Here is a 21259-nt window from a genome sequence, read left to right on the forward strand (position 1 = left end):
GCTTCCAAATGTTTGTCTTTTTATTCAAGTCTACCTCACCCTGCAGCTACTCCCTCAGCTCCGTGCCGTAAATACGAATGACAGCTGCCCTTTAGATTAAACTCGACCGGGTGAATTATAGTCCTCGTGGTCGTAATGAATCCCTGAATGAAGCATTTCTTAGAGGAAATTGAGCTAGGCGAACACGTTCAGCAAAAACAAATCAAATTTTGACTTAGCTAACAATTACTGATTCATTCCATTCACAGTTTGTATAAGGATCCTGTGGTAAAACGACCACCTCAATCCTTTTAGATTTAAATAAATCGCATTGTTTCCAGCTCCGAGGCCACATTTTAATCTAATGATCTCTACAGCTACAGTGCCCAATTTGTTCATTTTCAATTTGCCGGATTGTTACAATAATGCATTACTGTTCAGACGTACATTTTTTTTATTGAAATCATTACTTAAAGATTGGTACGCATCATTACGTCCCAAAGTTTTCATCTGAGACAATTAATACTTTCTTTCAACAGTCGCACTCAATTATTAAGTCTGTCTTGGAAACATATCTGTCAAAAAGAGCAGTTGAAACTTTTCAAATGTCAGTAGCCGACCTTTGACACCGACTATAAATTCCCTGTAGAGGCTTATGAAGAATTTATCACTGGGAGTTTCACTGCCAACCCCTCAAAGTGCAGCTGTCACATGAGAAAGCGGGCCCTTCCACGAAAGTATAACTAATCCCGCAAAGGGCAAATTAAATTTGGAGAATGATCACTGATCGATTGGTTTTCGTTGGTCAGGTCCTGATGCAGCAGCAGAAGAGCCGGGCGTTCTACCGTATCCAGGCAACCAGGATGATGATCGGCGCCGGCAACATCCTGAAGAAGCACGCCGCCGACCAGGCTCGCAAGGTGAGGCGCGCACACACACCACCGTATTCTCCACCATTTTCCAACTATCACAATGTATCGTACCTGACTGTGTGTGTGGTGTGTTATTATCCAGGTGGTGAGCAGCCATGAGACGCAGGCCCAGGAGGACGACCCTCACACCATCAGGATGGAGTTCGAACCACCTTTGTACCAGTGCTTTGAAAACTGCGGCTCCCTGAAACTGACTGTTGCGAGACACGGCGGAGACCCCGGAGTTACTGTCAAGGTCCGTGTGTGATGAATGCAACACATTAGAGAGTACCTGGGAGACACTCGGATTAAACGCCAGAGGAAACGAAAATCTTCCCTGGACTGAATTCACTCTGTTCCCTGGCTCTCTTCCTAGTCTTGATCTGCTCTTACTCCTTACATCTTCTCACTTCTAGATGCTTTGAGCAGCATTATTGCCTTTTCTAGCCAAATGGTTGTAAAAGCAGAGACGTGGATGACAGGGAAAAGATGAGAGAAAACACCTTCCTTGACAGAGTTTTAGATTTCGACTCAGGTAGTAACTCAAAGAAAACACGTATCCTGTTGCAAAAGGCTCATTGATCTCGGGCTTAATGCTGGTCTGATGCTCTGAATAAGAGATCTCCCTGAAGAAGGTAGTCTCCTGCACAGAGCCTCTGTTAGAGGAATGATATCTGATCTCATCTGCTGACTATCACTGCGAGGGATTTGCGAGGCTGTCTCCTCGATTCTCCTCCTCGTATACAAATGAAGCCGTGGTGCAGGATCAGTGTGTTGTCTGTGGAGGTATGCTGAGGGCATGGCCTCAGTCTGCTGTCTGCTGAAGGCTGATTTAGTTAAGTGAAGTGGCCTGTTTAGCCCACACACAGGCTCTCCAGATAGAGCAGCGCTTTGAAGGCAAAAGGAATATCATTTCCACCGAACGGAATATGAAAGAGATTACTTGAGACTACTTGTAGTTGATGGCTTACTTAAAGTAACAAACCCAGAAGGCTCTCTGTTAGCCTTTATGCATTTGAAAGAGATCTGCAAAGTACTTTATTTTATTTTATTTACTTTTAACAATGGGCAGCCATCACCCAAAGGCTAATAGATCTTAACCTGGATTGAAGGATTCACTTAATTATTTCTGTGCCATTTTTGGACATTGGGGGAAAGCGTTACAAACTACTGAGAGAAAGACCTAGCTCTTTAGCTGCCAAATTGTCAGCTATGTTTGATAGATGCAGTAGTTTGCTGATGTCGTGTGTTTGGTGTTTGGTGCTGCCTGTTGATAAGAGCGGTGAAAGCAAACCAAACGATTTTGCATTGCAAAAAGTGCTTAAATACATTTCTGACCTGCTCAGAGTCAGATGACAAAATCACAGTGGGTTTGTCACGATTTAGCAGCAGCTTTCATGCATGAATAATAAGCCTTTACACTAGCAAACCCAAATATTTTCTTTTCAGTGAATCCACCAGCAGTTAAAGTAACAGAATGGGTAAAAGGAGAGAAGTGCACAAGCCTCGAGACGGGATGCAGACCCACTTCTTTGCTGGAAAATGAATGAGCCAACATTTCCCCCTGAGCAGTTTTTATATTTATTATTAAATTGTTCCTTTTTCTTTCTTTTTTTTTCTTATTTCTTATTTTGCACTAATGGCTTTTTTTCTAAAACAGTTGTGTGTAATCAAAGGGGAATTATTTGTTTTTTTTATACTGTTAAGTTGTTTTATATTGTAATTAGTTAACACAAACAGGTTTATTTGCCTAAAATATTTACCAAAATTCCCAGTATCGCCCAGTCCATACAGTGCAGCCCATACAGTGCCCCTCCCCCACTAACAGAGTGTCTGCAGCTGGAAGCTGTTTATTTTGTAGCATAAGAGCGTTGAATATTATTTGAGTTCAATAAATGTTTATGTTTTCTGTTAAATTGAGGCTCATTGTTTAATTTTTATGTAAAAAAACTAAGTATCGGCCCTTAAAAATCCATATCGGTCGATCTCATTAGGAAATTTTGCAGCAGAATCTCATTAACCTGAACCTAAAATCATAAAGAACCCAAACGTCAGCCTCAGCCAAGAACTGATGAACTGGCAGGATGCAGTATTTAAGAAAAAGTTTTTTTTATAACATATAGATACTGCTTTTTCATTCAACATCTCAAATATTACCAATCCTCCTGTGCAGTTTCAACAATATTAACGAGCTGAATGGATGAGTCAAGACACTCGCCACAGAAACACCACTACAACACGCTTTGCTTACTAACACTGTATTGAATTATTTCCATGTATTTCTGAGCACAGATTCTGATCGCTGTTATCAGATTGTAAGTAATGAAGGTGGGTTTTGTTTGTAACTGTATTAGAAAGAATGAGGTTAATTAACCGGCAGATAGAAAAAGGACGGAGACAACGGACAGGATACAGGCAAAGTTTTGTTGTGCTGTCTTTAAAGTCTTCATCATCAGTCTATATCTGTCCGGAGGGCTTGGTTTAATGAAGATGTTTTTCTTGTTCTCTCTCACCCCCCGTCTCCGTCTCTATTTCCTCTTCTTTTGTGTTTATCTACCCTGTCTCATATCTGCCTGCTTCTGTTTTCATCTTTGACGGCTCTCTCTTTCTCCCTTCATCTCATGCCGTGTCCCCCCGTCTCTCCCTCAGGTGGATTATCGCACAGAGGATGGGACGGCCAACGCAGGTTCAGATTATGAGTTTGCGGAGGGAACGCTGGTGTTTAAGCCTGGAGAGACCCTCAAAGGTAGAAATTACAGTGACGGCAATATTTCATGACATATTTTCAAAAAACATGTCACTGGGACTGATGCTCAAATAGCAGAGGTCATCGGCGGCGCGGCGGGCAGATTTTCCTTTTACTGGCCTCAACAAAAATCTATTGGATTTACTCCCCATCGAGGGAGTCGCTGAGGATCATTGAGCTTTAAATTTAATTCTCTCCCCAGAGATCACAGTCGGTGTGATTGATGACGACATCTTTGAAGAGGACGAGTATTTCTACGTCCACCTCAGTAACCCTCGTGTGGTGGGCTATCCAGAGATCGGCACCGCCCCTCTGGATGGCAGCGTCACCCCGAAAGCGGTGCTGGGTGACAACCACACCGCCACAGTGACCATCTACGATGACGATCACGCAGGTAACAAGCGTGTGCCAGGACCTGTCCAGCTTCTCTGCTTTTCTGGTGGAGGGTGATGAAACTGTTTTGGACATATTTTGGGGGTATTTGTCCTTCTTCCAAAAGCCTTTTTAGCTAGTTTAGCTTTTTGAACTATGTGTTGCTTTACATAAGTCAACATTTCAAACCTTCATGTTGCTGAATTACTAAAGAGGAAGCTAACAACCTATGCTAACCAGCCCCTTAACCCTTTAATACCTGAACATCCGCCTGTGCGTGAAAAAAAGCTTGCAGTATTTCAATTAAAGCATGGCTGAACAATGGGAAGTTGCACTTTCTGGGTAAAAAAGCTGCCAATTTGGTAATGATGATGCACCACTGCTGTTGGCTGCAGTTTGGGGAGCAATACAAGAATGGGGAGCCCCAGGAAGAGAGAGTTGTTTTGAGGAATTTCTTGGTAAAAACCAACTTAGTTATACACATGAGATGTCACAAAGGTCTTCCGGACAAAACCACAACTTCCCAGTGCTCAACCACACTTTGAATATTGTCAATAGAGCAAACCACTGTGACTTACGGTAATTCAAATACTGCATGCTTTAATGGATCAACAACGATACGTTCAGGCTTTAAAGGATTAAATGAAAGTAAATGATAAAAGGTCCGTGAAGACCTGGTCATCCAGGCCTAATACAAAGGCAGAGACTGGTGAGGAGTTTAGGTTTTTATTTGGAACATCTTTGGATGGAATAAAAGTTTGGATGAACCTGGGTGGTATCTTCTTAGTCACCACTACTGGTTCTCTAACAGTCCGTCAAATTAAATGGTCCTTTTCCACCTTGCTTTACAATATGTATTTACCCATTCACACGGATGGAACAGGCAACCCTACGTTTAGTGGATGACCTGCCTCACCACTTGAGCCACAGCAGGCCAAAAATGGAAGCTGGTTGGGCTAGCAACTTAAAGCAGATGTTGAAGCCCTGTTAAGCGATATTTCTCAAACATTAAGTTTGGTTAGGTTTGGTCGCCCTCAAATCAAATTCTATTTTTGAATGAATTGGTTTGGTGTATGGCTGTCTGTCTCTGTGTGTTAGCCCTGAGATAGGCTGGCGACCTGCAGCTACAGTTGATGAATGAATGAATGGTTTGGTGCAGCATGTACTCCCAGGGCACACAAGAAAGGGTATAATAAGAAGGTGTTAACAGCTCCAGTCCCTCTGTGTTGCCTCTCCTTCATTTGCAGACTTTAATAACATCCGAAGAGGATGAAAGTGCTGGAAAAAGAGTGAAGAGTGGTTATTTGCCTAATGCTTATGATCTTTTATCAAGAGAGAGTGGGTGGTAATCTATTATCCTCTCACTATATGGCATATACTGTACACTTTAGAGACTAAGCCTGTGAGTGAGAGCGTAGATGTTTATCAACCTTGTCTTACACGTCTTTTTTACCGTTTCTACCCTCTGAATTACTCTTTTCTTTCTTCCTTTCTCAGGTATCTTCACCTTTGAGAGTGCCAGCCAGAGGGTGAGCGAGAGCGTGGGCGTGATGGAGGTGAAGGTCCTCAGGACGTCGGGGGCTCGAGGCCTCGTGGCCGTCCCCTATCGAACCCTGGATGGCACCGCTAGAGGGGGGGAGGACTACGAACTGGCGGCCGGGAAGCTGGAGTTTCAGAATGATGAGACCATGTGAGTACAATCCGTCATCACGGGATGTCTGAAAGCCTCCTCTGAACAATAAAGTATATTCCTTACTTCTGAGGGGTTTTGTTGGAGCATGCGGTTCCAGACACATTTTTTGATCAACAATGAAACATTCCTCTGTCTCTATTACCTTTCTCTGTGTGACCGACTTCTATTCAGAATCCAGTGTGTGGGTTAACTGAGTGCCTCCCAGTATCAATAGCTCTATTAGGTAGATAACAGTGTAATGATGCCACTTTTCAAGGTAAGGCGCCCTGCAGTAAACGCCAGCACACGCTCGTGTGCGCACCTACGCACACTCACAGAAAAATTGCTCGAGCGTCCTTGGCCACATGCATTTTTAATATGCTGATGTTAGCGGAGTTAAATTGACCAGTGCATAAAGCGTTTGGGAATGCAGTTTCCTCAGCGCCTTCTGGGGCCTATAAAGCAAGCACTCTGTGTTTGTGTCTATGTGTGTGTGAAAGTGTGTGTCGAGTTTTGCATATCTGTTTGCGTGAGGAGCAGTTTGACTTCTAGATGGAAGAGTGAGGTAATCTGTGAGTGAGACAGTGAGATCATTTTGGCTGTTTCCCACTTCTAAAAGTGCAAATTGATTGATGAGGTCGTGCGTTAGGTTAGAAATTAGAGGTTGTGTCGTGACATGGGGATAGTAAATGTATTCTCAAGGTGTTATATAAAAAGAGAAATGTGTGTTGGCTTGTGTATCATCAGTGGAGGTGAGATTGCATAATGCACGATATCACATTAGCTGTTGTTGGTGTACTTACGACAAAAGGGATCAAAAAGTAAAGAGATCACCCACAAAGTTTAAATAGATTGCGGGTTTTGATTAGGATTCAAACCAGTACTCAAACCTAAAAATATCTGGGTGGAAATAATTTGTTTTTCACGTGAGATTGATCAACACATTTGAAAGACCAGCGGACGGTGTAGTAGGGTTAAGGCTAGGGTTAGGGTTAGGGTTTGGGGTTAGGGTTAGGGTTTGGGGTTAGGGTTAGGATTTGGGTTAAGGTTAGGGTTAGGGTTTGGGGTTAGGGTTTGGGTTTGGGGGTTAGGGTTAAACAGTGATGCATGCGTGTTGAGTGACCTTAGCACAACTTTTAAACCTGGACATATTGGATGATAATGCTGATGCACTTGAAGATGACTTATGTCCTCCTGTGAGCCATAGACTTTCCTTTTAGCATCACCAAAACTGTAAATAAAGGGACTGTGTGGAAGTGCAGTTAATCATTGATCATTAATGTGTCTTAGATGAAAAAGGAGATACTGTCTAGGCCTTTTCCTAATTCTTTGTGACAGGAATGTGGTTTAGTTATTGTCTATTCTTAGCTATGGGAAGCTAGCCAATCACATGACCATGTCCATCTTTGTGAACAGTATAAGAGACAAAGGCTTTTCTGTTGTATCTTTGAGATCCACCCTTTCTCCTATTGCAATTACAATATACTCAAATACTTTCAGTATTTGTGTGATTATTATTCGTCCCCAGTGCTATGTTGCCGAGACAATTTCCACCACAATCAACAGCTAGCACCATGCTATTTGAATTTATTGCTGTTCATGAATACAGCAATCAATCTGCTCACCTGCCTCCTCAAACGGTGCTCCGATCCTGTCGGCATTTTGTCATTATTTTCAGTTATTTCAAAGCATTGCTGTGCACAGTGACAACCTCATGGAGCTGCTAGCATGACTGAGGGCTCTGTGAGGATATTTTAATAATTGCATCAGTGTGTCTTGCATAAACTAGATATTCTCCGCGGTGAGTTCATCACTTTCTAGGCTTGATATCAGGTGAGCGCTTAGAGTCTACTTCTCCTTTTGTGAGTGGAGCCCTTCAGCTGCAGAGGACGGGTGGAAATTGATGGTTTGGATCAGATGCCAAAGGAAACAAGCTGAGAGGCTTTAAAGTCGTTGCTTTGGAAAAGTTGGGGGAAGCGGATTGACAGCCAAGGAACGGACGGGACGGATCGATAATCCGATGTTTCCCTGTAAAGGAGAGTGTGAGCAGACAGAGGGAGGAATCCCACCGCGGCACGTTGATCTTTCCCACTTGTTGTCTCTCACTCCGCTCCTTCTCTTTAATTCCACATCCATCGTCTCTTGGTTCTCTCCTCCATTCAGTGTTACTATGTCAGTCCATCCCGTCCGACCGGCGGCTGACTTCAGCTTTAAGGTGGCTTAGAACCCATGAGCTCCTTTACTCTGCTTTATTTATCCCTTTTCTGTTCCTACTCCATCTAATGTGAACCTGCGTTAATCCGCTGCACTTGTTTGCACTTGATTACATTTCTGCTGTCCGTCAACCTTGGATCAGCTCTGTATTCTTTCTCCTCTCTCCCACACCTCCCACACCTTTCTGTCTGGTATATTTTTAGATGTTTCTCTCCTCCCTCCCCTCGTTCCCTTCCCTTATTTTTCATCACCTTCTCCTCCACCCTCACCTTCCTGTCATCTCATGCCTCTCCACCCTCCCTTATCACCTTCGACTCCTCCTCATTTGCATGTTTCTCCCCTCTGCCTTTCACCTTTGCCTATTGACGCCGTCAGACGTTTGCTCTCACTCTACCTGCCACCTTTCTCTTCTCCTTCCTCCCGTATTTCACCCCATCCTTCTCCGTCTAAACCTGAGAAAATAAGGGACTTATTGCCGAGGCAGTTTAGTTGATTCACAACCCAGACATAACTCAGCGTCCGCGCCTCCCTCCACTCCCTTTTGTTCCTCCTACAGTATGCCTTCCTTCAGTCTGTGTAATAGTTTTGTTTACCCCCTTTGTCTGCTTCCTGCGTCTAAGCAACCCCATATTAATCTGTCAACTGTCTTCGTCCGCCGCTGTCTGCAGGAACGAGCTTCGGTAAAAGTGCTAAAAGCAGAGAGATGGGCCGAGGGAAAGTTGAAGAAGAAGGGCTAATCTAAAAGGCGCTGGAGCCGAACTGCCAATAGGAGATGGAAAGTAAATGAAGGATGTAGTGAAGGAAAAAGGAAGGGCTCCGCTCCAGGTCAAATTCATGCTCTTAATTATAAAAACTAATGCAATGCTACATTGCTTCTCATTCATTTTAGCTGTCGACTCCCTAGAGCTCTTGAGGATCCGCTCGCTCAACGCCGGCGGATCGGCGCGTTTAACCTTCACCAGGCAGAAGGTGGAAGGTGAAAAAACAACTTCACTGCAGTGTTTGTAGCTCACTACAAATACTCACCACCACGCTGTATTGATCCATGAGCTTAGATGTTATGTTATTGTTATTTATTTGGTATTTTGGGGGGTTTCAGTTGTCTTTAACCTACTGAGACCCTGTGTCCTCATATGGGGACATTAAGTTTTAGATTTTATTTCAGCATATTCGGCTTAATTTAAACCGGTTGTCCTCGTTAGTGGACACTTTACTCTGCCATCTAGTGGTAGCAAAGGGTTAATACACTAGTCGGTAAAAACATGACAAAAGTGGACGAGGAACAATATTTATTTATGCTAATTAACATTTTTAGTTTGATATGACTCACAAATTTAACTAATTTTATCAATAGCAACGAGCTGTTTTATTTTGCTCTGCCATGTTCACGTATTAAAATATTCAGTTTTATATTATTTGCATTTATTATAATATAAATAATGAAATAATCCCAGTGTCCACATATGAGGACATTGTTTTTTTGTTTTTTTTTTCAAAAAGTACAACTTCCTGTTGAAAGACGATGCTTAGTTTTTATACGTCTTAGGTCCTACTGATCCCAAATACCTTGGAGAAATTAAACATGAACGCCAAACAAAAGCTTGTGAATTATAAAAGTCCTGATTATCTGCATTTTACCCAGTTTCCCTGCATTTACTGCTACATTTCACCATTGTTTTTGTCACTGGTGGGTGGGTGTTAGCAGTTAGCAGTTCAACAATATCCATAAGTTTTACCAGTTTTGACCTAATAAATAGTGAATTGGCGTATTCTAGATAGTCAACCTTATGAATTATTCTCATTGCTTGTTTTTGTACGATGTTTAGTGAAAAATAAAGAAATTGTTGAACATTTTCAGATGAGATGAAGATGAAAAATGAGACGGACCTTCTGTGTCTGTGTGTGTTGTGTGTTGGGTGTGTGTCTGTGTCTGTGTGTGTCTGTGTGTGTTGTGTGTTGTGTGTGTGTGTTCGTGTTCGTGCCCTCTCTGTCTTTGCTTTCGTCACGTCTGCTTCTCTTCTCGTGCTCTGGCTCACTGAGCTGAGCAGCCAATCCCAGTGACATCTCTCTTCACCCACAGAGTCTGTCACCGGTTCAGCTCGCTCAATCAGGCGAGAAGTCACAGGCAGGGATCCGACCGGGGCCGAAGAGCCGGACGCAGGCCAAAAAAAAAAAACAAGAGCCGCAGCACATGCTCACGGACTAACGTGACATTGTCGATGCCCCAGCTAAAACAAAAGAGTGAAACCGTGTGCAATTGAGCAGTCGAGGAGAGTTCGACTGCGGTACTGTACAATTTATTCAGTGTCGTATGCATGTTTAAAGCATCGTGGATCTATATTTAATCACTATCTGGACTCGGATTATGCACAGCAGGAATGAATTAATCTCTGTTCAGCCAATTAGTGCTTCTTTTATTTATCCCTCAGTTGTTCCCCAGTGGATCCCAGACTCTTTCAGGTTTCTCTCTGCTGCTTTGTATCTACCGTCTCTCTTCCTTTCTTGTTCTAATCAGAGGGTGTGCGTGTGTGTGTGTGGAGGAAAAACAGGGGGAAAAAGCCAACTGTGTGTGTGTGTGTGTGTGTTTGTGTGTGTGTCTGATAGAGAGCAGCGGGGTCCGTTTATTCTTAGCCTTCCTCTGACCTGCAACTCAGCACAGAGTCGCAGCCAAGACCCAGACGACCGTGTGCGTGTATACGAGGGAATGTGTGTGTGTTTGTCACTATGTGTGTGTGTGTGTGTGTGTGTGTGTGTGTGGTCCTCTCCCCTGGCTGCTCATTATAAATTTGAAACAGGTGTCGCCACCAAACTGTGCCAACGCCTGTTCAATTACCGCCTCGCTCTCAGAGTCTATGAGCGGAGTATCTCCGACATTGTTGAAAGAATTTATGGGCGGGCACAAAGCTTTGTATTTAACCTTTATTTGTACATTAGTGATACGTTGGATGTATCGAACAACCACTCACGAAGCCCCTGGGTTGCTGTTGCTACGCCTGTTTAGCTTTACACTCAAAGAGTTTGTGGAAATAACAGCGGTTCTTTAGCATTCAACGTTTTTATAGTAGTTTTGGGGACAGGAAGTTCTTTATTTTAAATGTAGGTTTCTTATTTTTTTTTATATTGTAGGTATAGCCACCTAGCTGACTCATAATTTGGTGGTGTTGACCTTAAGTGATGAAATCTATCCCATTTATGTTGGATAATAACTGTAATACAAAATGCTTGGCATCCAAATGGTAGCACTGGGTACAAGTCGTGATAAGGAAACTCAACAGTCCAGGACCAGAAGCAACCTAGGTTAGTAGTTAGACATATTTTAAAAGCACAGAGATATATTCTAGTATAGCTACTTTCCATTCAGTGGTTTAATTTGCTTCTTTGGCTTCTGAAAAAGCCAGGTTTTGGAGCTTATGGGAGTTCATCTGAACTAGTGATGCTCGATACCACCGATTTCCTTTCCGATCCGATACTGACTCAAATTCAGGCTGGTGTTGGCGATACCGATCCAATACCGATACTTTGTGTGAATACGTCCTAATGTGTCTGGTGAACCTAAAAAATAAGAAAAAGTAGTGCATTTCAAATCATCAGAAGTTGTTAGCCCATCCCTAAACTTTACCTATTGGCTTGTATATGGAATTAAAGACTAAAATATCCCTTCAAACTAACAAACCAAGCAGAAAAATCCACAGCGTGGCATTTCTTCCAAAGCAACTAAGGGTCTAACTCATGCAAGTCCACTCAAACGCTCCCTGGAGTGCAGCAGTCAGATTTAGCCTCTCCACAATATTGAGCTGTGTGTCCTGTAGTCCCAGCATCCTGCCATGTAGTATTACGTGTTAATGAGCCCCGAACACAACTTCTCAGCGTTTTTGACAAAGCTGTCAGAGGAGCTGTGATCATGCGTTCGCTGCCGGTGAAGGAGAAGTCATCTAGCGAGTCTGGAACGACACGTCCTCCCGTTGGCGAGACGTTTCTTGGAATTCGGAGAGCCGGAGGAAATATGCAGGAAAGTGAGACCGCGAGCCCGTGGGTGTTGGTGCGCGGTGCTTGTAAAAGTGTTTGATATTTGCAACCTGTTTCTCCGTCTGTCACCGATGTAGGGTGACTAACCCAAAGCTGTTCCCAAAATAAAACCCCCTTTGAACTCCAAATCCCCCGGGAGCTGTGTGCTGTCTGCGTGCTGCGAGTGCACCAGAGCGTTTGTGTGCAAATATAATGTAATGCCAATGCATCCATGTTTGTGTGTGTGTGTTTTAGCTTGAATGCTGCTGCAAGTGCATCTTACCCCTGCACGTGCATTCCCTTACATTAGACCTTTCCTTCTTTTAGCATCCTACTTAATGCACTGTTTCATCATCATATTTAGATTAAGACAGTAGCTTTGATTTAAGGCCAAGCAGACACCAGAACTGAAATAAAAACACCTAAATGCTGTGCATCATAAGTTAATCTCACAATTATACATTCATACAGTAACAAAGACACGTTTCACATGTTCATTACTTGGACTCCTGCCTACTGCTTTATGTGAATTTCACACGTGGAATCTGCCAAGCAGCGTGTCACAAACGCAGCATGAGCCCTCGCCGGTTAGCACGCGCGCCGCTTCCTGCTAGGCATGTTTATGCACCCGAGTCTGAATAAGGAAATATCTTCTCTGAAGTGGTTCAGCCACGGGTTATAAACAGCCTCTGGTGAAAATATCTTTGCAATTCTGGTGGCATATTGTGGACTGTCAGAGATGAATGGAGGAATTGTGACAACACAAAAGATATGCTGCATTACGCTGCTAATGTACATTATACTTTTGACATGAAAGGCAAATGATATAGGAAAGAAGATGCTTGATTTCTTCCTGGCTAAGGTTAGTTAGTGTGGTTTTATAGTTGGGATAAAACATCGGAATCAGAAAAGTATCTTGAGTCTCTGCAGGGAAAATGTTTTGTAACAGCTGGTCAAGACTATGGCAGGAATTGCAATGGATGTCCGCAGAATGGAGGGACCCCCCGTGATGTTTAATGAGGTGCCTGTGTGGAGGGTGGGAGGCATTAATGACAACGCCCTGGCCTCCACGACCGCAAGTAGTCCAACCCGAGGTCTGAGCCACCCTCTCATTACGTCAGCGCTTTGTCTTTATTTTACCTGACAAATCAACATTGTTGTTTTACGGAGTCACTTACTCAAATTTCTCCAGTCCTAATATTTTCTTGTAAAGAGGATAACGTCTTTTACTTTTTTTTTCTTGATTAGCTCCAAAGGAATTCACTAATATTTTAATTTAGTTAATAGTAACAGACCAGATTTCCTCCATGATCCATAATAATCTGTTTAAATTAAAGATTCTTTGCCATCTACACTGATTTATTTAACATAAAACATTGTGTGTCTACGTTTTTCCCCAGTTTGATTATATCCGTCTCATTCCTACAGGTTTACAGTGTAAATCAGACATTTATATATATGAGGACCGTGCACACAAATACTTAAAGTTTCATGTAACTGTGCGTGCTGTGCATGTTAGTTATTATTCCGCCGGTTACACCACATCCTCTCGTGTCCACCAGCCCCACGTCCTTCCAGGTTCAAATAACAGCCCGCTAATGGACAGATAAACATTCTCCAACCAACCAACCCCACCCTCTCTTCCTCTCCCCTCCACCCACCACCCCCCCTCCATCTCTTTCTCTCAGCTGAAGAAAATTCCTCCTTCACCGAAAGCATGACAGCTTTTTCCTTTTCTCTCCTTCTCCCCCGTTTGTTGCCTTAGCAACTTTTGATCCCTCCCATTGTACGCGCGCAACAAAGCCCAGATGACAGAAAAACAGAGAGATAAGGAATAAAAGGGAGAAATGATGAGAAAGGGGAGCCGCCTTGTTGTGTTTTTTTTTTTTAATTCAGCGCTTCCTCTAATGATTGTTTTTTCCGCATCTAAAAGTTTAAATACTGAGAACGCCGTGATCACGTCCGTCGTTTTCTCTTCCTCGTTCTCTTCCCCGTGAGTGTGTCTTTCGCGAGCGAGATGCACGTCCATTATTTTTGCCCTTTAATTAGTTAAAGAAAACACAAATTGGCCAAGTGGATTACGAAGATTAAAGAGCAAATCACATTTCGGTGTAGTCATGGTCCGCCTGACGGGGAGAAAAGGCCGGGGACGGGGGGAGATAAAGACGGGCTGAACGGCACAGAGTCACAGAGCAAAAATAAAAACGGTGAAGAGGATAAAAAAAAGGCGCTTTTATCCTCCCCATCCTCCTAGTTTCCTTTTAGCTCTCTCATTTTCTCCCGCCTGTATCCTCCTCTTTCTCCTCATCTCCTCTAATGTCAGAGCAGTCAAAGTTAAGTAGCTTAAGTCAACATCTTTAACAGCTTTTGAACTTTTTTCCACACAGCCGGGATCTGGTGGAGCTGCTGTGTGTCGCCGTGCGTTATAGTTTCCGCCTTCTGTTCTTTGCCAGCTTGCGCACACATAACATACACAGCTACCCCCCCGGCTTCCTCCTGACACGTTTATAACCCCTTTTTAATCCTCCTCGTCCTCCCTCTCGGTGCCTTTCCTCTTGCAGTCTCGCTGTCGTTAAACCTATCGATCCGCGGGTCCGAGAGCCGACGCCCCGGCGGTTAAAGGTGCAGATCTCACCGTAGCGCTTCAGACGGGTATTTTGTAAGTTGAGTTGCAGCTTTGAAACACTAACTGTGTGTGTGCCTGTCTCCCTCTTCCCCTCCGCGCATCTGCTTCTTTGTTGTACACTCCTGCCGTTTAGCTTCCCTGTCACTCCCCGTCTCTCTGTTCTTCATCCCGCTTCCCCTGTGGTTGTTGTTTTTTTTTTTTTTTTTTTCTTAAATCATTTTCTCTGCCAAGTATGCGCACGCTCACACGAACACACCCTGCGGTCAGGGTTGTGCGCCCACACACACACTGACTATTGCCAAACGAACCCCCTGTGATCAAACCCTCCCCCCCTGTGGACTGCACACACCCTGCAATCACGGTTCGGAGACCCACCAGGAGGTGCCCCCCCTCCCTCGCTACCTCTCTACACCCGTCTGCCTGGAGGCCCCCGCCCTGCCGGGAGGAGACCACATTAAAGGCCTCGGTGATGGGTTCGCTGACCAACAAGGCCAGCACGTAACCTCCAGGGTTGGTTCAGCTGCGGTGCCACTTTATTTATTTAGTCTGGCAGCGTGTTTTCTTTAGACGCGTCTTCAACAGGCTGGATTTATTGCTGCGTGTTTGCTCAGATCTGACCGTGTGACTGGGAATTCTTAATTCAAATTCTTAATGCCACACCAGGATCATTCCTGCTTTTATGTCTCCATGTCACTGGGTTTCCCGTAAACCCACGACCGCAGCATCCTCTGTGTGTGTTAGGTTTCTTTTTTTTTCTTCTTTTTTTTTTAAATTAGATCTACTCAACCATCTTCCATCCAAAGCGAGTTCTTCCTCCTTTCGTCCGCCTCAGAGCGACGCGGGCGAGTGCAGTGACACAAATTAAGTGAAATAACTAAAAGCTGCGAATCCGCTGGTATTTAATTTGCAGCACATTCGAGGCTAATCATCTCAGATCCTGCAATGCTTAATAATTTAGCGTTGAGTTTGCGAATCTGTGTGGCCTTCGAGTACCTCCGTCGTGCATCAGTCTTTTTCTTTGCTTCGGTCGTCTCGCTGATACGCTGCAGGCGTAACCTCGTGTTGACCACCGGTTTGTCCTGTGATTGGGGATTGTTGTGTTAATTTAAAGTGGCAGCCTCAGAGTATAAGACTGTCCTGTATGGATGGGAGAACCGAATTTACCAAAAGCAAGCTGATTGCAAAAAGGCTGTGGCAGTAGTCAAGTAATCATGTGATAAGGAGCATGGATAACAGTATTTATCCTTTAGTTTAAAGAAAGAGGGAGTTTAAAGGACATAATCTTCTTCATGCATTCACTTAAACTAGACATACACATTCTTTTCTTCCACGGTGCTCTTATGTCACATGTGGATTGCATTGCAGAGAAGAAAGTTGAACAAATACGCATTACTTCACGCTGGCTGTCATACCTGGACATCCTCAAAGCTACAATCATTAAGCGACAATCACACATGTTTGTTTCCATGGTTTTGGTGACATATTAAGAGCTAACTGAGCTAGTTGACCTCTGAGTCATCTACTCACTTCTGTTCATTTTGTGAGAAAAACTGCTGCTTATTGAAATTTAATGTTTTCACAATTTTACTCTATAGTAAAATATACACACAAGATGTACACTTTATTAGGTACACCTTGCTAGTAAAAGGTTGGACCCTCTTTTGTCTTCAGAACTGCCTTAATTCTTGGTGTCATACTTTCAACAAGGTGTTGGAAACATTCCTCAGAGGTTTTGGTCCATATTGACATGATGCAGATTTGTCGGCTGCACATCTGTGAAATATCTCCTACACCATTACACCACCACCAGCCTGAACCATTGATACAAGGCAGGATGGATCCATGCTTTCAGGTTGTTTACACCAAATTCTGACCCTGACATCTGAATGTCACAGCTGAAATCGAGACTCGTCAGATCAGGCAACGTTTTATTTCAATCTTCCATTGTCCTATTTGACCTGGTGTGGTCTTCTGCTGCTGTAGCAAGGTTGGACGTGTTGTGTGTTCATAGATGATATTCTGCATTCCTTGGTTGTAACCAGTGGTTGTTTGAGTTACTGTTGCCTTTCTATCATCTCCAACCAGTCTGCTCATTCTCCTCTGACCTCTCACATCAACAAAGGCATTTTTGTCACACAACTGCTGCTCACTGGATATTTTCTCTCTTACAGACCAGTAAATCAGCAGTTTCTGAAATACTCAGACCAGCCTGTCTGGCACAACAACCATACCACGTTTAAAATACCCTTTCTTTCCCGTTCTGATGCTCGGTTTGAACTTCATCAAGTTGTCTTGATCTCCTCTACGTGTCTAAATGCATTGAATTGCAGCCATGTGATTGACTGATTGGATGTTCATGTTAACAAGTAATTGGACAGGTGTACCTAATAAAGCGGCCAGTGCTTCCCAGCAGACAGCTAATGAGTTTGCAAGCTCTTTGCTAACTGTCCACCACCTCCGTTGTTAGCTTGTTTGCTTATCAGACAGTTTACGTAACACCCTCCGCCATCCTGTCTCATTTTGTAATCTCGTGAAGCAGTTTCAATTTCAGGCAACACACGCGCGGGAGGTCTAATAATTGCTTATCAGCTGCGATAGCTTCATAGCTAATTTTGAAATCAGCCCTGGCAAGCGTGATTCTGCACATCTCTGCAGTTTCTTTGACCTTTCTACTGCTGGCGAGTTTCAGGCCCCGCGGAACAAGATCACTTTTAAGATTTCCAGTGTCATCTCTGAAATAAATATCAGTCTAGCAGAAGTAATAGCTTCGTAATCTATAATAATCAATGAAACCTGTGACCTGCTCGGGGTCTCGGTCCGGAGCTTGAGAAACTCCACTCTGACATGATGAATGCACGCTGTTGTGGAAGAGTGATGAGGCAGTTCCTGACTGCGCTACTACCTCGGGGTAATCTGGTATGATACACACACACACACACACACACACACACACACACAGAGACACACACACACACACAGTGATGTCAGAGCGATTAAATCACTAATAGCTTGTGGAGGAGACGATGTGACTCCCACAAGCTCTCCATCTGAACTCACATCTCCCTCTCAGCCCTCCGCCACACTCCTTCTCTCTATCTGCCTTCATTTAACTCATTGTCTATTTCGTCTCGCCGTCCCCTATCAGCCGCCCTTCTTCCTTAGTTTTCCTCCCTCCTTATATTTTGCCCCGATCTGCCCTTCTTCTTTTTTTACTCAGCGTCCGCGCATCCATCACTCATCCTTCCCCCTTTATTAATCTCTCCGTTTCTTCTCGCCCTCCACCTCTGCTCGATCCGTCTTCCCTCCCCGTCGCCTCTTCACTTCACTTCCTCCCATCAGAGATCCCGTCTCTGTCTCCCTCTTCATTTTTACGGGAAGATAAATCATCCTTTCCCCCCGTTTTATTGTTCATCCATCCGTCGCCCCTCACCTCTTCCACGTCCTCCTTTGCCGCGTCACTACTTCCTCCGCCGCCGTCTCTATATGCAAATGGAAAACGAAGGTCCGCCAAAGCCAAGCTGAAGAAAGTTTGGCTTTTATAAGGTCGGCGTAGGGCAGATTTATACGCACATTATATTCACACAGACAGTGCACACATGCACTCTGGCTCCCTTTATAAGCGTTTGTTGGTGTATGACATAGCTCGTGATTATCGATTTCTTCAGTGTGCTGTAAATGTATTCCAAGTAAAGCTTAGTGTGGGGACGCCTCTCTGTTTGTTAGTGGTCAGTAAATGCTAATAACGAGAAGAGACGTGTACGCGGAGGACAGAAACAAGCGGATGCATTTGAAAGCGGCCCGCGTCGAGCTCTTGTGAATGCACAGTTCAGCTAAGTGCCCAGTGAATGAGACACATTTGAACAAATACTCCAGAGGCAGTGAAAAGGGGTGATTTAGAAAAGCACTAAAAGATAAAGCAGAGACGAGGAACCTGCGTTGAATGCGCGCCGCTCGCAACTGCACTTATGAATATGAAAATAGGTCAAATGGCCGTGTGTAATTTGACAGGTGTTGCCTTTAATGCACCAGAGCGTGTTTCAGCTTATTCTTTTGTGTGTTTTCTTTTTTCTTTTTTTTTTTTTTGCGGGCAGCACCTCTACTGTATCGGTTCATTTATCTTTGTGCTGTTTCCTTCGGCTGTGGCGATGCTCTGACAAATACGTCTGCAACCTCTGAGCTAGTAGCTATGAAACGCACTGTAGCTGAGCCATTAGCAAATTAAAGAGCCACACACAAGAGAAATAAACAGGGGAACGAAACACACTCAGAAATGGATTTTTTTTTTATTAGGTGGAGACACATGATTCCAAATATTCCTCAGTGAATCACAATACTGTATGTTAATGTCGCCATGTCCATCATTTTCAACAACTAAGGTGTATTTATAGTTGACTGCACTGTCCTTGAATTCTCTCATAAGTTTATGAGAGCAGTTTTGAAACTAACCCTAACCCTCCCTAAACATAACACTCCCTAACCCTAAGGCCCAATTCCAGTTCTCATCCTAACCCTCAAGCTCCACACTAATCTGAACTGGCCCTCAAAACCAAGTGTTGAGGGTTATTTTGTCACTTAGAAATGGGACACCCCTTAAATACAGATACATCTTCAGGCAGAATAACGTGAAAGCTGCGTCCAGTCTGTCAACTCCAAAAAAGACGAAGAAGAAGAACGGGACCCTGAAATGAAACAAGGACAATATTAACGTTAGTTTGTTATTGTTTACATATAACGTTAAGCCACAAACGCAGCTATCACTAACGGGTCCATCAGATCCCTAAATAATACTGTAGTAGCCCATCAGTTAGTTATAGGATGATGCTCATACAAATAATCTGTCTAAATACCACAACTACTAATATGTCATTCAGCTGACAGTTACTGCACACCACGGCTTATTGATAAGTAAACTATAGCAAACGACCACCTGTCCGCACCGGCCGGCTATTGACAAAAGATCATAAAATAAAAAATAAATGTTATGCAACGATGACGTAAGTGATCCATAAAATGGGCCTACACTATTTAAGATAATACAATGGTTTTCATAATTTTTACATCCCTATTAACAAAGAAAATACTTACATTTGTAGCTGATTCGCTTTGCTGCTTTCGGCGCCAATGCAATGCATTCTGGGTAGCCTTTACTGCCAAGGGTGGTCTGGGAAAATCTCAATACTGAGGGCGATACAGCCCTTAAACTTGCCCCTCAACTTAATTTTTAATTGGGAAAGCACAAGCACTAGCGGGAACGAGCATTTTTGAGATTGAGGGTTAAGATTGAGATTAACACTCCTTTACCTGAACCCTAACCCTCCTTTATGCCAAATCCTGCCAATCCTTACAAGCAAATATATAGTGTTTTCATAACCCTTTTTAACAAATTTTATGATGATCCGTTTGTGAGTGTTTGTGTTTTTATTAAGCAACTTCTCTTATTATTGCACTCAATTTACTAACCCTTTTTAAACACTTGGATTGAGAACATTTCAGCCAGGAGGTGGGCCCTCTTTCCTTTTTCTCCCTTACCCCCTCAACCCCTCATTATTATAGCCCAGTGCTACCTAATCCTACCAGAACTTTAAACCCCAACTCTAACCCTAACCCTTTTTTGCTTGGTTTCAGTTTTCATTCAGCATTTTACGGATTAAGCATTTCATTATTGTAATACATCACCTTGATTCTGTTTGAAAAAATGACAAAGTGATTAACTGACGTAGCTGGGAGTTTATATGATCAATTGCATGGACGTTTCTACTGTATATTACACTTAAGGTACAATAATATTTTTTGCAGCCCATTGACTTCCCCTAATTTCCCCTGATGGACAATGATCGAAACGTCCCGCGACCTCCAGGTTATAAACACACTTGTGCAGGTATAATAAGTGATGGAAGAAAAGACAGATAGATGAACGTAGAGTACGTAGGGGGGGTGAAGGTGTCAGAGGAAGATGAATCGGTTTAAGGGACAGGCAATAAATTGGGACGGTAGAAAGGAAGAGAAAGAGTGGACTTAGAGAGAGACGGCTGGAGGGAGGATGAGGAGAACGGCTGACATTCGGTGAGGCTAAATGTTGGTACTCTGGGTGGTAAATGGAGGGAAGAGAGAGAAGAAAGAATAATGAGGGAGGGAGGCAGAGTGAGGGGGGGAGAGGTTTTCCTGTGCCAGGGGCAGAGGGGGAGAATTGAGGGTGGGTGTGTATATGAGTGAAAACCTTTGGCAGGCGGCCACGCTCAGGCCTGGCAGCGGCTGCACTTTAAACCAGTGGGGCACATCCACATATACAGTATATCCACATATTACCCCACCGGTTTAAGGCTCTCACCTTCAGCTGCTAATGGCGGTCAGTCAACCCAAGGTGTCATTACACACATGCAGCACGTTAAATTGTGTGAATTTGTGAAGACCACTACCGACATTAGTTACCTCGCTGCCAACCTCGTTGCCGTATAGACTCATGCTGCTGAGCCACGTACCTCCTGAAAAGTCTGGAGTAAATCTTCAAAGGAGGTGTGCAAAGTGGACGGCAGGAACCGCGGGAGCCTCAAAAGCGCCAGGCTGTATGTGTCAGCCCATATCACTGTTCAAACAAACAACTTGGAGGGTGTTATTGATTGACTGTACACAGAGATGGATAAACTCTCGGTGACATTTGTTGAAGACCTTCCACCTCTCCTCACTTCTCGCCAACAGAAAAATGCAGCAAAATGTTACTCAAAGCAACCGCACCG

At 43.7% G+C, this 21259-nt stretch overlaps 1 protein-coding gene across 2 annotated transcripts in view; it reads left to right on the forward strand.

Moving 5' to 3' along the window:
- The window catches only part of slc8a4b (solute carrier family 8 member 4b), a 102209-nt gene that overhangs the window by 50843 nt on the left and 30107 nt on the right, over nt 1–21259 (forward strand). For both annotated transcript variants that reach the window (XM_047611026.1, XM_047611035.1), the window contains exons 7-11: nt 789–899; nt 994–1146; nt 3540–3636; nt 3839–4030; nt 5506–5698. In XM_047611026.1, the coding sequence (XP_047466982.1) occupies nt 789–899; nt 994–1146; nt 3540–3636; nt 3839–4030; nt 5506–5698 (746 nt within the window). The remainder of the gene's footprint in view (nt 1–788; nt 900–993; nt 1147–3539; nt 3637–3838; nt 4031–5505; nt 5699–21259) is intronic.

This window comes from Mugil cephalus, chromosome 1 (assembly GCF_022458985.1).
Source record: "Mugil cephalus isolate CIBA_MC_2020 chromosome 1, CIBA_Mcephalus_1.1, whole genome shotgun sequence".
NCBI classification, from domain to species: Eukaryota; Metazoa; Chordata; class Actinopteri; order Mugiliformes; family Mugilidae; genus Mugil; species Mugil cephalus.